At 43.5% G+C, this 14,670-nt stretch overlaps 1 protein-coding gene across 2 annotated transcripts; it reads right to left on the reverse strand.

The window, feature by feature from the left end:
- Positions 1–4,110: 4,110 nt before the first annotated feature.
- LOC134934741 (putative nuclease HARBI1) lies at positions 4,111–6,739 on the reverse strand. 2 transcript variants are annotated; one of them, XM_063930104.1, is made up of 4 exons: positions 5,981–6,739; positions 5,525–5,897; positions 5,194–5,215; positions 4,111–4,197 (listed from the first exon to the last, which is right to left on the reverse strand). In XM_063930104.1, exons 1-3 carry the CDS (start codon positions 6,723–6,725, stop codon positions 5,212–5,214), a joined length of 1,122 nt encoding a protein of 373 aa, XP_063786174.1. In that variant the 5' UTR covers positions 6,726–6,739; the 3' UTR covers positions 4,111–4,197; positions 5,194–5,211. The 2 variants fall into 2 exon arrangements, 1 of the variants encoding a protein (XP_063786174.1); XR_010179791.1 differs by having other exon boundaries at positions 5,194–5,897.
- Positions 6,740–14,670: the final 7,931 nt, after the last annotated feature.

Consider the following 14,670-nt stretch of genomic DNA (forward strand, 5'->3'; position numbering starts at 1 on the left):
ACACTGAGCACAGATATGGAGCGTTTTTCAGGCAGAGAATGTATAATACTGGTGGTCACTGGTCACTGGTCAGCAAAACTCTGCACTGTACTCCTCCTATATAATACTGCTGGTCCCCAGTCCCCACAATAAAGCAGTGTGAGCACAGATATATGCAGCACACTGAGCACAGATATGGAGCGTTTTCCAGGCAGAGAACGTATAATACTGGTGGTCACTGATCAGCAAAACTCTGCACTGTACTCCTCCTATATAATACTGCTGGTCCCCAGTCCCCACAATTAAGCAGTATGAGCACAGATATATGCAGCACACTGAGCACAGATATGGAGCGTTTTTCAGGCAGAGAACGTATAATACTGGTGGTCACTGGTCAGCAAAACTCTGCACTGTACTCCTCCTATATAATACTGCTGGTCCCCAGTCCCCACAATAAAGCAGTGTGAGCACAGATATATGCAGCACACTGAGCACAGATATGGAGCGTTTTTCAGGCAGAGAACGTATAATACTGGTGGTCACTGGTCAGCAAAACTCTGCACTGTACTCCTCCTATATAATACAGCTGGTCCCCAGTCCCCACAATAAAGCAGTGTGAGCACAGATATATGCAGCACACTGAGCACAGATATGGAGCGTTTTCCAGGCAGAGAACGTATAATACTGGTGGTCACTGATCAGCAAAACTCTGCACTGTACTCCTCCTATATAATACTGCTGGTCCCCAGTCCCCACAATAAAGCAGTATGAGCACAGATATATGCAGCACACTGAGCACAGATATGGAGCGTTTTTCAGGCAGAGAACGTATAATACTGGTGGTCACTGGTCAGCAAAACTCTGCCCTGTACTCCTCCTATATAATATACTGGTGGTCCCCAGTCCCCACAATAAAGCAGTGTGAGCACAGATATATGCAGCACACTGAGCACAGATATGGAGCGTTTTTCAGGCAGAGAACGTATAATACACGTGGTCACTGGTCAGCAAAACTCTGCACTGTACTCCTCCTATATAATACTGGTGGTCCCCAGTCCCCACAATAAAGCAGTGTGAGCACAGATATATGCAGCACACTGAGCACAGATATGGAGCGTTTTTCAGGCAGAGAACGTATACTGGTGGTCACTGGTCAGCAAAACTCTGCACCATACTCCTCCTATATAATATACTGGTGGTCCCCAGTCCCCACAATAAAGCAGTGTGAGTACAGATATATGCAGCACACTGAGCACAGATATGGAGCGTTTTTCAGGCAGAGAACGTATAATACTGGTGGTCACTGGTCAGCAAAACTCTGCACTGTACTCCTCCTATATAATACTGCTGGTCCCCAGTCCTCACAATAAAGCAGTGTGAGCACAGATATATGCAGCACACTGAGCACAGATATGGAGCGTTTTTCAGGCAGAGAACGCATATTACACGTGGTCACTGGTCAGCAAAACTCTGCACTGTACTCCTCCTATATAATACTGCTGGTCCCCAGTCCCCGCAATAAAGCAGTGAGTACAGATATTTGCAGCCACCTGAATAAAACTGAGAGGACGCCAGCCACGTCCTCTCACTATAATTTCCAATGCACGAGTGAAAAAAAGGGGCGGCGACGCGCGGCTCCTTATATAGAATCCGAATCTCGCGAGAATCCGACAGCGGGATGATGACGTTCGGGCACGCTCGGGTTAACCGAGCAAGGCGGGAAGATTCGAATCTGCCTCGGAACCGTGTAAAATGGGTGAAGTTCGGGGGGGTTCGGATTCCGACGAACCGAACCTGCTCATCACTAATTTATACCTATTATATCAGGCTCTGTATCACCAGCTGTGGTTACATCCAGTAATATGTCTGAGGTTTATTCTCATAGAACCATACATTTATACCTGTTATTATATCAGATAATGGCCCTCATTCCGAGTTGGTCGCTAAGTTTTTCGTTCGCACAACACATTCGCAAAGTTGCGTTAGTGTAGTAAATTTGCGAACATCCGCCCCCAACGTATTTTTGCACATTCGTACGCAGTATTACACAAAGTGGGCGTCCGCAAAATGACATCGCAGCAATGCGAAACCATCGCAGCATTGCGAAACTATCGCATTAACACATACTTCATCGTAAAATTACTAAGTTTTAGTATATTTACCCATCCATGTTAAAAGTGCACACTTTTGTGGACAAACGCACCACAATGCTTTTTTTCCCCCTATTCAGTGGAATTACACCTTTATGTTAAAAGTCCACAAGCCCTCCTCATTTACGAACCCAATTAGTGTAATTAATGTCAATGGTCCTGACCAATTAAGTCTCCAAAGTAAACCAGAAGAACACTTTGTAGCTCTAATTGGCCAGAAACATTGTTGTTTAAATTTGTAAAAATATAGATATTGTAATTTTTATTGTTATAATGCAAATGTTTGAAGTATTGTGTATATGTGTAGTGTGTGAATAAATGTCTTTTCATGTATTTAAAAACCATAACTTCCTAACGAGTTTTGTGTGTGTAGAATTTTGTGTTTTAGATTTTTATTTTTAAGCTTAAGTAAGATGTGTGAACTGTTTAAGGTCACCAATTTCTGCAAGGCAATGTGCTGTTCCTTTATAGCATAAATAAGCACAACACCCGCATAACTTCAACAATTTTTTTTTTTTTTTTTTTGTTTTTTTAAGAAACTTTTAACAAAATTAAAATAAAAATATCACAGATTTTTTTCAATTGCCTCGATATCTGCTAACACTTCCCTTAAATGGGCTTTCAGCCGCCCTAAAAGTTCAGGGAAAGTGCTGGGATCTCCAACTGCAGAATCTGAAAAGAAGAGTCAAAGAAAACATTAATAACTTACTCACATTACCTATTATACAAGCAGGGCACAAAGCACACTTTAATGCAGGCCTGGCCAAACTGATGCCCTCCAGCTGTTGTGAAACTACATAGACCAGCATGCCTTGACACAGTTTTGGGGACAGAGAATGCAAAACGGTGTCAGGGCATGCTGGAATGTGTAGTTTCTCAGCAGCTGTATGTCCGCAGTTTGGAGAGGCCTGCTTTAATTCCTAAGTGACGACATCATGGCTGTTTTCAAGATAAATCAGTAGCAGAACAACACACAAGCCTGCTCAGCAATCTTTTTTTGTTTATTACAAGAAAGTGGACCACACCATGGGGTACATTTATTACTACTGGAGTTCTATTTAAGAAGGGACGTTGCCCATAGCAACCAATAAAATTAAAATATTATCTTGTAAAAGTGGACTTACAAATTTAAACTATAATCTTATTGGTTGCTATGGGCAACGTCCCATGTTAAAGAGAACTCCACTTAAGTAGAAATGTTACCATCAAAACTGAGCACAGATAAACCATGTTGTCCTGGCAACCCTGTTGAACTAATGAGTGTCGACCTAGAGTGGACACACAAAACATTGCACACATATCACTACATATAATGACACTCTTTAAAAATTCAATGCAACATGTACACCATGAATAATAACTCTTTTTTTTCCCCTTGGTAGCGTATTCCCAACAGTACATCAGGGCATGTTTTGAGATTGTAAGTCTAAGTAGGTAATCATTATTGTAAAAATGTAAAAACACTTACTTTCCTCCACAACATTGTCACTTAGCCCATCTGGGGCTTCTTCTGCCCATTCGCTGGGTGGTGATGCCAGCTGGATGGGGGAAGGCGGCTGGATGGGGGAAGGAGGAGGGTTTGGGGAAGGAGGAGGGATGGGGGAAGGAGGCTGGATGGGAGAAGGAGGAGGGATTGGGGATGTTATTTCAGAGGGTGGGTCTGATTGAGAGGGCGAGGGGGGCGGAGAGAATGTTAGGCCAATAGAGGGTGAGGGGGGCTGAGAAGGTGATTTGGAAGTTGAAGGAGAAGGGGTATGGGAAGGAGGAGAAGGGGTCACAGAAAGAGAAGGAGAGGTGGGGTGAGAAGGGGAGTGGAAAGTGGAGTGGGCCTGGGAAGCTGAGGGTGACTGGGAAGCTGAGGGGGACTGGGAAGCAGAGGGGGATTGGGAAGCTGAGGGGGACTGGGAAGCAGAGGGGGATTGGGAAGCTGAGGGGGACTGGGAAGCTGAGGGGGATTGGGAAGGGGAGGGGGAGTAAGAAGGGGAGGGGGACTGGGAAGTGGAGGGGGAGTGAGAAGGGGAAGGGGGCTGAGATGGTGCCTCATGTGTTGCTTGCCGTTGTGGTCGTCCTATAATGATATTTGTGTTAAAATTTAATTTGCATGTTAAATTACATACTAAACAATTGTAAATTTCACTGTTCTGTTCCATGTAAAAGACACAGTGGTTTTTTTTAAACAAAAAAAAAAAATCCTCTTCATGTTGCCCACAGCAAACTAAATGAGTCCAAACAATTATTTGGACGCTCATTCCTTAATCTATTCCATTGAGTCATATTGATTGGTCTAGGCAACATCACCAGATCACTATTCAAGCCACCTTATTATATAGACAGCACTGATCAAGTTTTTTGGTACAGTTTCCTGCCTGGTTTTTTATTCTGGAAAACATGCACTTGTTTGGTGACATTTTGCTACAGTCAGTACTGTTTGCCCTAACCACACACACTGTCCTATTGTAAAAAAATGTTCACTCAGTGTTGCAATTAGCCTACCACTTAGTGTAAATTTGCACAATTTATGCTATTAATCTTATGTAATGTAACTTACTGCGTGCATGCATTGCGCGGATTTGCTGCCGGATCTCCGCCAACAGCTCTGGAGTCCTCCTGCGGAGATCACTCCATCTCCTCTCCAACTGTATTATTGTCCGCCTGCTGCGGACGCGAGAACGCAGCAGGCGGCGGACCTCCGCGTAGGCCTCGCGCTTAACCCGATTTGGGATGAAGCGCCCAACGCGGCCTACGCGGCGGTCCATCACCGCAACCAGGACGCGGAGCTCCCGCCTGGTGAAAGGTGCCGCACGCATCATGGCAATGGCGTTTTCCTTATTTGGGCATATATTTATAGTGTCTGCTAGCATGTGATTGGTCCAAAATCTATGCTGTAATTTCTAATAACTTTATTGATCTTTGCAATGCTGGGAAGAGCAGAGTGTTAATTAGCACGAGCGGAAATACGCATTCGCAGAAGGAATTTTAAAAAAATTAAAACATAAAACAAAACAAACAGACACAGACACACACACAGTTTTGGGTAAATTCAGATACATATCTGTGTACTCACCACAGTTTGTGTGATCATTCAGCTGGACAGTCACAAAGTGGACAACATTAAGTTTCATTTGTTTGTGTGTTTGTTGAAATAAACAGGATTTTAGGATAGAAAACAAATAAGGACACTATTTAGCAACATCACAGTATTGTTTTTGCAAATAACACATTGTAAGCTTAACGTGTTAACGGATTTAGTGGCAAATAAATATTACATATTCCAAAGCCAAAAAATAATTACCCAATGGCCTTACAATAGCAAACAAAATGACAAAATTAATCAAAATACAAAAGCATACTGTGGTTTTATTTTGATTAAAAAAGAGAAACTTAAAACACTATACCTGAAATATTCCGCAACAATGCTTGCCCTGACTTGGCTCCCCCTCCGTGTAACACTCCCCCCACCGAAGTGTCGGACAACCCCTGGCTCCTCATCAGGCAATTCCTCTGTCTGAGGAAGCTCTACGCTACTCCTTACCGCGATGTTGTGTAGTATAGCGCACAGGACCACTAGTTTACTTGCCATCTCCGGCGAATACATGATGTCGCCACCAGTGCGGTGGAGCACACGAAACCGCCCTTTAAGGACCCCAATTGTGCGCTCCACCAGCTGCCTAGTGGCAGTAAGCGCGGAGTTAAATGCCGTCTGTGGTCCTGGCCTGGGATTACGGTAAGGAGTCATGAGCCAGGGGGTGCAAGGATATCCACGGTCTCCTGTTTGATGATAAACCAAAATTAGAAATAGTCTATTTTTTAAAAAATTTAAATATTTTACACAAAATTGTGCAACAACTCACCCAATAACCACATGTCTGCTCGTTGACTTGATCTTAATCTGTGCCATATCCCTGATTGTCTAATGACATACGCATCATGGGAACTTCCAGTAAACTTTGCATTCAGGGAAAGGATCTGGAGGGATGGCCCACAAACAACCATTACATTCAGAGAATGAAACAGTTTCCTGTTTCTATAAATTTCTTCATTATGTTTTGGTGGCTGAATAGCTACATGTGTGCCATCCACAACCCCAATAACATGTGGGAAGCGACTACCACCTTCCTCAAATTGCCGCTTCACCACATCTAGGGCACCAACATCCAAAGGCATAGCAATAAATTGCTTCACACGCTTTAGGAAAGCCTGGCAGACACGCCGCAGGACCTTACTGAACTGGCCCTGCGACATGCCAACCAGGTCTCCTACCACATGCTGATAAGAGCCTGTAGCCAAAAAATGTAACACAGCAAGGAATTGTGTCAATGGTGGTATTGCTGTAGGATACCGAATTTCAGACTCCAGATCACTCTCTATTATGGAGAGAGTGTCTAGGATTAGATGTGGTGGCAGCCTGTATCTACGTACAACCACATCATCTGGCATCCCAAAAAGTAGGACACGGGGTCGGAAAATTGGTGGCCTAGCACGCCTCCGTTGCCTTGGTTGATGAGGAGCCGGTTGTGGTTGTGGGGCTGGCGGTTGGGGTGGGAGTGCTGGCGTGGGTTGGGGAGGTAGGGCTTCGGCAGCAATAAATATTGACATCACACACTTTAAAAAATAAAACAAAAAAAGGTTGAATAAGACAAAAACAAAGTCCAAAAAATATACAACCAAAATTTTTTTTAAAAAAGGGGGTGTCAACTTACTGCAGGAGCGTAAGACATTTTTTCTGAGTTCAATTCAGGAACAAAAGGAATATTATCACAAAAAAGAAAAACAAAATTATTTTTTTGATGAAAGCTACATATGTTAAATTGTAAATGTTAAAAATAGTATTTAAAAAAAAAACACAGCATCAAACACATCACAAACACCTACTAAAAAATAATGACTAATTGGTTTAAAAAATTACAATAAAACAAACAAAAAGTGAGACCTTTAGTAGCTAGTCCAGCCAAGAACAACACTACTTTGCAGATCAATCCTGGTAAAAAACATAGCATTTATTAACAAGATGGAAAACAAACATTATCAAAACACTTTGAACAAACACAAACAGGCACCAACACAGGCCAAGGGAACTTACCTGATCCAAAATAAAGAAAGGACCAATTTGTGTTATATAGCACACAAATTTGAAATAAAAGACTAGGGTTACGTCACCCAAAACAATTCTCCTACAAGAGACCAAAAATGACAGTCATAAACAACATACAGACCATTAACACAAACAGGCACCAACACAGGCCAAGGGAACTTACCTGATCCAAAATAAAGAAAGGACCAATTTGTGTTATATAGCACACACATTTGAAATAATAGACTAGGGTTACGTCACCCAAAACAATTCTCCTACAAGAGACCAAAAATGACAGTCATAAACAACATACAGACCATTAACACAAACAGGCACCAACACAGGCCAAGGGAACTTACCTGATCCAAAATAAAGAAAGGACCAATTTGTGTTATATAGCACACAAATTTGAAATAATAGACTAGGGTTACGTCACCCAAAACAATTCTCCTACAAGAGACCAAAAATGACAGTCATAAACAACATACAGACCATTAACACAAACAGGCACCAACACAGGCCAAGGGAACTTACCTGATCCAAAATAAAGAAAGGACCAATTTGTGTTATATAGCACACAAATTTGAAATAATAGACTAGGGTTACGTCACCCAAAACAATTCTCCTACAAGAGACCAAAAATGTCAGTAAAAGCAATGAAGAACAGGTTTATTTGCACAAATGGACTAGCAAAATATATATGTGTAAAAAAGACTAACAAACAATCAACATAAAATAAAAACTTTTTTAAAATAAAAAAAACAACAAGACAAATTCCAGAATACTCACAAACGTAAATTCGCTGACAAAATGCTACACTGTCTATATTCTAAACGCAAACGAAAGGACAAATGTATGCTTGACAATTACTCACTTGGAAAAATCCTATAGCACCTTCACGCACAAGCCAACAAACTCAACAGTGAAACTCCAAACTACCTACACTCACAGCGTGCAAAGTAGGCCCTTAAATAAGCAGTGCAATCAGTAACCAGATTAACATTGTACACCTGTGTGAATTAACGCGACGCACGTAGGTATATAAGCACACACCTCGGCGTACACACGTCATCGCAAACATGGCTTCTCGTGAGCAAATCGCAGCAGAGATGGACCGCATTGCAGAGCAGGAGATGGCATTGCGGAAAAGACGCCTAGATTGCCAAAGGCGCATGTTGGAATCCGCCTCTGCGGATGTTGAAGAGGCAGGACCTAGTACTCTGCAAATGTCTGCTTCTAAACCCCAACAATTGACTGGGGATACCCTGCCACACACACATAGTGACCAAACTGAGGGAGAATTGGCTTTAGCCACACAAACACAACAGACAGAAGCTGCTAGTGAGGAGGAAGATGGTGATGACCAACAAGAAGAAACCTCACAGGCTACCTCCAGACGGAAGAAAAGACAGCCTGCATTCACTAAGAGGGAGTTGCGTGTTTTGGTCACGCAGGCCATGTCCAAAATACATAGAGGCCCAAAAAACATGGGGGCTGCTTCAAAAGATCGCATCTGGAGAGACATCACAAAATCTGTGAATGAAGTTGGCTCTGTCGTCAGAACATCACAGGAAGTGAGACGACGGTAAGTGCATATTGACAGTCATTTTTCTGTGATAAGTTGACTAAAAAATGTAGTTACATGTGATGTTATGTCTAGCAAACACAAGCAGAACACGTGTCCTATATATTAGCTTAGACCAATAATAAGACTCTACTTTGTCCCTCTTTCACAATACATATGTAGGTGGGCCGACTTCAAATCCCGCCTGAAGGCAAAGAGGGCTGCGGAGTGGAATGCCTCAAGGGCTACAGGTGGAGGAGCACCTGTCGCTGTGGAGTATACTGACTTGGAGGAGATGGCGATGCCCTGTGTCAGTTATGAGGAGGGCCAAGGGGTGTCTCATATGGACACGGACCTGCCTGAGATCCTGACGGGACATGACTTGGAAGGTAAGTTTACACATTTAGTTGTCTGTAATTTTGACTGTATTTATAATAATAAACTAATTTTGTATCCAACTTTTTCCCCACACATTCTTCTATTTGCTTGCCACAAAACACAGCACAGGGGGGTGATCCGTTTGAGTCACAGGACGGTTATGTGGTTGAGGCTGAGGTGGAGGGACCTAGTGAGTCTGGCAGTGTGGGCCAACAAATCCCACCTCTGCAGGTTCCTACTGGCCCCCCCACCCAACCCTCTGCTATCCCGGAGATCCTGCTTGAAATCGCTAGGTATGGTGAGAGCCTAAATCGGTTTCAAGACGGGGTCATCCGGGAGGTAAGCCAGATAGCTGTCCGGCTCACTGAGCACCGAACCTGTGTTGAGCAAGGTGTTGCTCAACTCTGCCAACGTCTGGCAGAGATCAGGCAGGGCCAAGAACAACTTGCCTCCTCATTCCAAAGCCTTGCAAATAACATCTTGCAAGGGCTCCAGGCCATCGCTGTCTCCCTTGCCCACAGTGGCAGAGAGCCACCCACATCGGCTCCCTCCCCTGCCCCTGCCCAGGAAGAACAGCCCACTGGGCAGGCCCAACGAAGGTCGCTCCGCAGACCTTCCAAAGAAGAACAGCCTCAGGCGGGGAGAAAAAGAAGAAAATGATGTCTCTCCAGATGGGCAGCACCCATGTTTTTGATGTTGCCTCTATGTATTTTTGGAGTTGGCTTGTGTGGCCAGAATGGATAACTCCCTCTTAGTGAAATGTATTCTTTCTGTTTGGATGTATTGTAGCCTGTGAGTTTATGTGTATAAACACCAGAGCCATCTTCCTCTTACTAGTGTGCTATGTATTGTTGTGTTTGTGTGGTGGATCCTAATTCTTTCTCATTTGGTTTAAAATTTGTGTGTGGCAGGGTGTGTCATGTTTTATTTATGCTTAAAAAATATACTTTTGTCAGAAGCAGAATTTTGCAGAGTACTGAGTTCTGCTATCTAATGATTGTCAGTGCCATCTGCTTGCTGCTTGGTCCATCTCTGCCTGTGCGACTCACGTGGAGCCATGTTGTTTAAATGTTGTGAAATATTATTATAGTAATAAAAAACATATTTTAAAAATTTGTGCAGTTTCTTCAAGGTAATGCAGTTCCAGAAAGATTAGGTCAGCATATAGACACTTGTAGACCAATCTGCAAATTCTCCTTAAAAATTGCAAAAAAAAAAAAAAAAAGGTATGCTTTGCACCACACTTTAATGTCCATATTAAGTAAACAGACACGACGCTTTTTATAAATATCTATGGTCAACAGGACATCATTTCAAACATTGTCAGATATTATAATCAAATATTATTGTGACTTTTAAGACTAAATTAAAGTGTATGCTGCATTATGTGGGTGTTGGATTATTTGTAAAAAATGTTGCAGATTTCAAACACTTTCACAAATATTTTCACTTGTTTGTATTTGGGAGTCTTACACACATTAAAACAAGTTTAAAAAATGCTTACACAACAACTTCAACAAAAATCACACCCTTATTTGGCAGTGTGTGAGATTTATATGTGAGTAGAATAAACATGTAATGTGTGTTCAGACAATTGCTGGTTGGTAACTTTCATCTGCTCATTAATTAACAAGTAATTGGACATCAGATGAATGTGCTATCCAATTAACTGCTAATTACTGCATACACACTTGTACCAGTACTTCGCAAATGTAGAGTAACTGCAGACCTACTCGGCTGCTGCGTGAATGTTGCTACGGTTTCCTATGTTAGTTTTAACAGTGACAATGTTTATTTGCGAAAAACACGCCCATTGCGAGTTGCATACTCCCACACTGTACGCCCACTTTCACGCCCATGTCGGAGCATTGCGAAGTCTCGCCTCTGCCACGCCCACGCCACTCCTCGTTTTCGTTTGCCAGTTACGGCTTTTTTTTTTCTGAGTAATTTTGCACAGTTGTCGTACGTATGTACTCGCGCATGCGTAATCACGCATTTGCGCATGCGCAGATACTTACATTTCGTACATTTGCGTTGCGAAGACTCTTAGCGACCAACTCGGAATGAGGGCCCATGTGTGTAATGTCCCTGAGATGAGACCCACATCCAGATCTCCTGCACCACGGACCTGGTTATCATGTCTCTCTGTGTCCTCAGTATCACACAAGTCCCCTGTGTCTGGTTCCTGTAAGACAGTCACTGGATCAGACATGTTACACAGCTCCTCAATGTGACGCATCTTCCCGGACGGCTCAGGCCAATCTAGCACCAGCGATAGCGATGCGCAGGGCTGCGCATCGCTATCGCTGTAGGGGGCACACACGGAGCGATCGTGCTTATATTCTAAGCGATCTATTCAGATTGCTTAGAATATCGCTCCGTGAGTACCCCCTTTAGTCCCGGACACTCAGATATCAGTGAGGTCACATTCTGCACACAGGGCGAGGCTTAGCTGTGACTATTGTTATAACTATAGGTACAGATATACAGTGTATCTAGAAAGTATTCACAGCGCTTCACTTTTTCCACATTTTGTTATGTTACAGCCTTGTTCCAAAATGGAATAAATTATTTTTCCCCCTCAAAATTCTACACACGATACCCCATAATGACAACGGGAAAAAAAAGATTTCTTGAAATTTTTTCAAATGTATTAAAAATAAAAAGCTAAGAAATCACATGTACAGAAGTATTCACAGCCTTTGCTCAATACTTTGTGATGCACCTTTGGCAGCAATTACAGTCTCAAGTCTTTTTGGCACACCTATCTTTGGGCAGTTTCGCCCATACCTCTTTGCAGCACCTCTCGAGCTCCATCAGGTTGGATGGTAAGCGTTGGTGTACAACCATTTTCAGATCTCTCCAGAGATGTTCAACCGGATTCATCTCTGGGCTCTGGCTGGGCCACTCAAGGACATTCACAGAGTTGTCCTGAAGCCACTCCTTTGATATCTTGGCTGTGTGCTTAGACATAACTCCCAACATTTAGAATCTGTAAAGAGGGACCTTTCTGCACGGCTAAGCAGTGCCAGCCCGAAAAGGGGGCATGGCCTCTGGAAAGGGGTGTGGCTTTGAGGCAATGCCACAACCATCTGCCACTCCTCCCGTTTTCCTCACAGGGGAGGCAAGGCCAGTGCTCTGTTAGCTGCTGGCCATGTCCCCAGTCCCTCTGTCTCGTGAATAAATGCTGAGCGCATGCGTAGAGTGTTCATTCACCGCTGCTCTGCTAAGCAGGACAGCGAGTACAGGAGCCTCTGCACTGCTCCCCAACCAATGCGGGACACTGCGGCCTGCGGGTGGGACAGCGGGACATTCCCCAAAAATGGGACTGTCCATCAAAAATCTGGAAAGTTGGGAGGTATGGCTTAGGGTTGTTGTCCTGCTGGAAGATGAACCGTCGCCCCAGTCTGAGGTCAAGAGCGCTCTGGAGCAGGTTTTCATCAAGGATGTCTCTGTACATTGCTGCATTCATCTTTCCCTCTATCCTGACTAGTCTCCCAGTTCCTGCCGCCGAAAACCATCCCCACAGCATGATGCTGCCACCACCATGCTTCACTGTAGGGATGGTATTGGCCTGGTCATGAGCGGTGCCTGGTTTCCTCCAAACATGACAAAGAGTTCAATATTTGTCTCATCAGACCAGAGAATTTTGTTTCTCATGGTCAGAGAGTCCTTCAGGTGCATTTTGGTAAATTCCAGGCGGGCTGCCATGTGCTTTTTGCTAAGGAGTGGCTTCCGTCTGGCCACTCTACCATACAGGCCTGATTGCTGGATTGCTGCAGAGATGGATGTCCTTTTGGAAGGTTCTCTCTCCACAGAGGAATGCTTTAGCTCTGACAGAGTGACCATCAGGTTCTTGGTCACCTTCCTGACTAGGGCCCTTCTTCCCCGATCGCTCAGTTTAGACGGCAGTCCAGCTATAATAAGAGACCTGGTGGTTCCAAACTTCTTCAATTTACAGATGATGGAGGCCACTGTGCTCATTGGGACCTTCAAAGCAGCAGATATTTCTCTGTGCCCATCCCCAGATTTGTGCCTCAAGACAATCCTGTCTCTGAGGTCTACAGACAATTACTATGACTTTATGCTTGGTTTGTGCTCAGACATGCACTGTCAAGTGTAGGACCTTATAAAGACAGGTGTGGGCCCTATCCAAATCATGTCCAATCAGCTAAATTTACCACAGGTGGACTCCAATTAAGCTGTAGTAACATCTCAAGGATGATCAGTTGAAACAGAATGTACCTGAGCTCAATTTTGAGCTTCATCACAAAGGCTGTTAATACTTATATACATGTGGTTTTTTTTTTCTAAATTTGCAAAAATAACAAAAAAAACTTTTTTTCACATTGTCTTTATGGAGTATTGTGTGTTGAATTTTGAGGGAAAAAAATGAATTTATTCCATTTTGGAATAAGGCCGTAACATAACAAAATGTGGAAAAAGTGAAGCGCTGTGAATACTTTCCGGATACACTGTACATGTGGGCATTAGACACAGGTGCAGCGGTATATACATGTGGGCATTATACACAGACATGGCAGTATATACATGTGGGCATTATACACAGGTGCAGCAGTATATACATGTGGGCATTATACACAGGTGCAGCAGTATATACATATGGGCATTATACACAGGTGCAGCGGGATATACATGTACACGTTATACACAGGTGCAGCGGTATATACATGTGGACATTATACACAGATGCAGCGGTATACACATGTGGGCATTATACACAGGTGCAGCAGTATATACATGTGGGCATTATACACAGGTGCAGCAGTATATACATGTGGGCATTAAACACAGGGTCAGTGGTATATACATGTGGGCATTATACACAGGTGCAGCAGTATATACATGTGAGCATTATACACAGGTGCAGCAGTATATACATATGGGCATTATACACAGGTGCAGCGGTATATACATGTGGACATTATACAAAGGTGCAGCGGTATATACATGTGGGCATTATACACAGGGGTGGTGGTATATACATGTGGGCACTATACACAGGTGCAGCGGTATATACATGTGGGCATTATACACAGGTGCAGCAGTATATACACGTGGGCATTATACACAGGTGCAGCAGCATATACATGTGGGCATTATACACAGGTGCAGCAGTATATACATGTGGGCATTATACACAGGTGCAGCGGTATATACATGTGGGCATTATACACAGGTGCAGCAGTATATACACGTGGGCATTATACACAGGGGCGGTGGTATATACATGTGGGCATTATACACAGGTGCAGCAGTATATACATGTGGGCATTATACACAGGGTCAGTGGTATATACATGTTGGCACTATACACAGGTGCAGCGGTATATACATGTGGGCATTATACACAAGTATGGCAGTATATACTGCTGGAAATTTGGTGTTGATCAGAGATGTGTAGAAAAGGCGCTGGGGGGGGCGCCACCCACTTCTTTTCTCGTCACATGTCTGCGGTGCACCAATGGAGTAAAGCAGGAAGCTACTTCTACTGGGAGCAGCTATGA

The sequence above is a fragment of the Pseudophryne corroboree genome, chromosome 6, assembly GCF_028390025.1.
Source record: "Pseudophryne corroboree isolate aPseCor3 chromosome 6, aPseCor3.hap2, whole genome shotgun sequence".
Lineage (NCBI taxonomy): Eukaryota > Metazoa > Chordata > Amphibia > Anura > Myobatrachidae > Pseudophryne > Pseudophryne corroboree.

Coding starts and splice junctions, on each gene's coding strand:
- LOC134934741 (XM_063930104.1), bottom strand. CDS start 6,725: ATGTCAATATTTATTGCTGCCGAAGCCCTACCTCCCCAACCCACGCCA. Junction 5,898..5,980: donor AGCAGACATGTGGTTATTGG/GTGAGTTGTTGC, acceptor ATCATCAAACAG/GAGACCGTGGATATCCTTGC.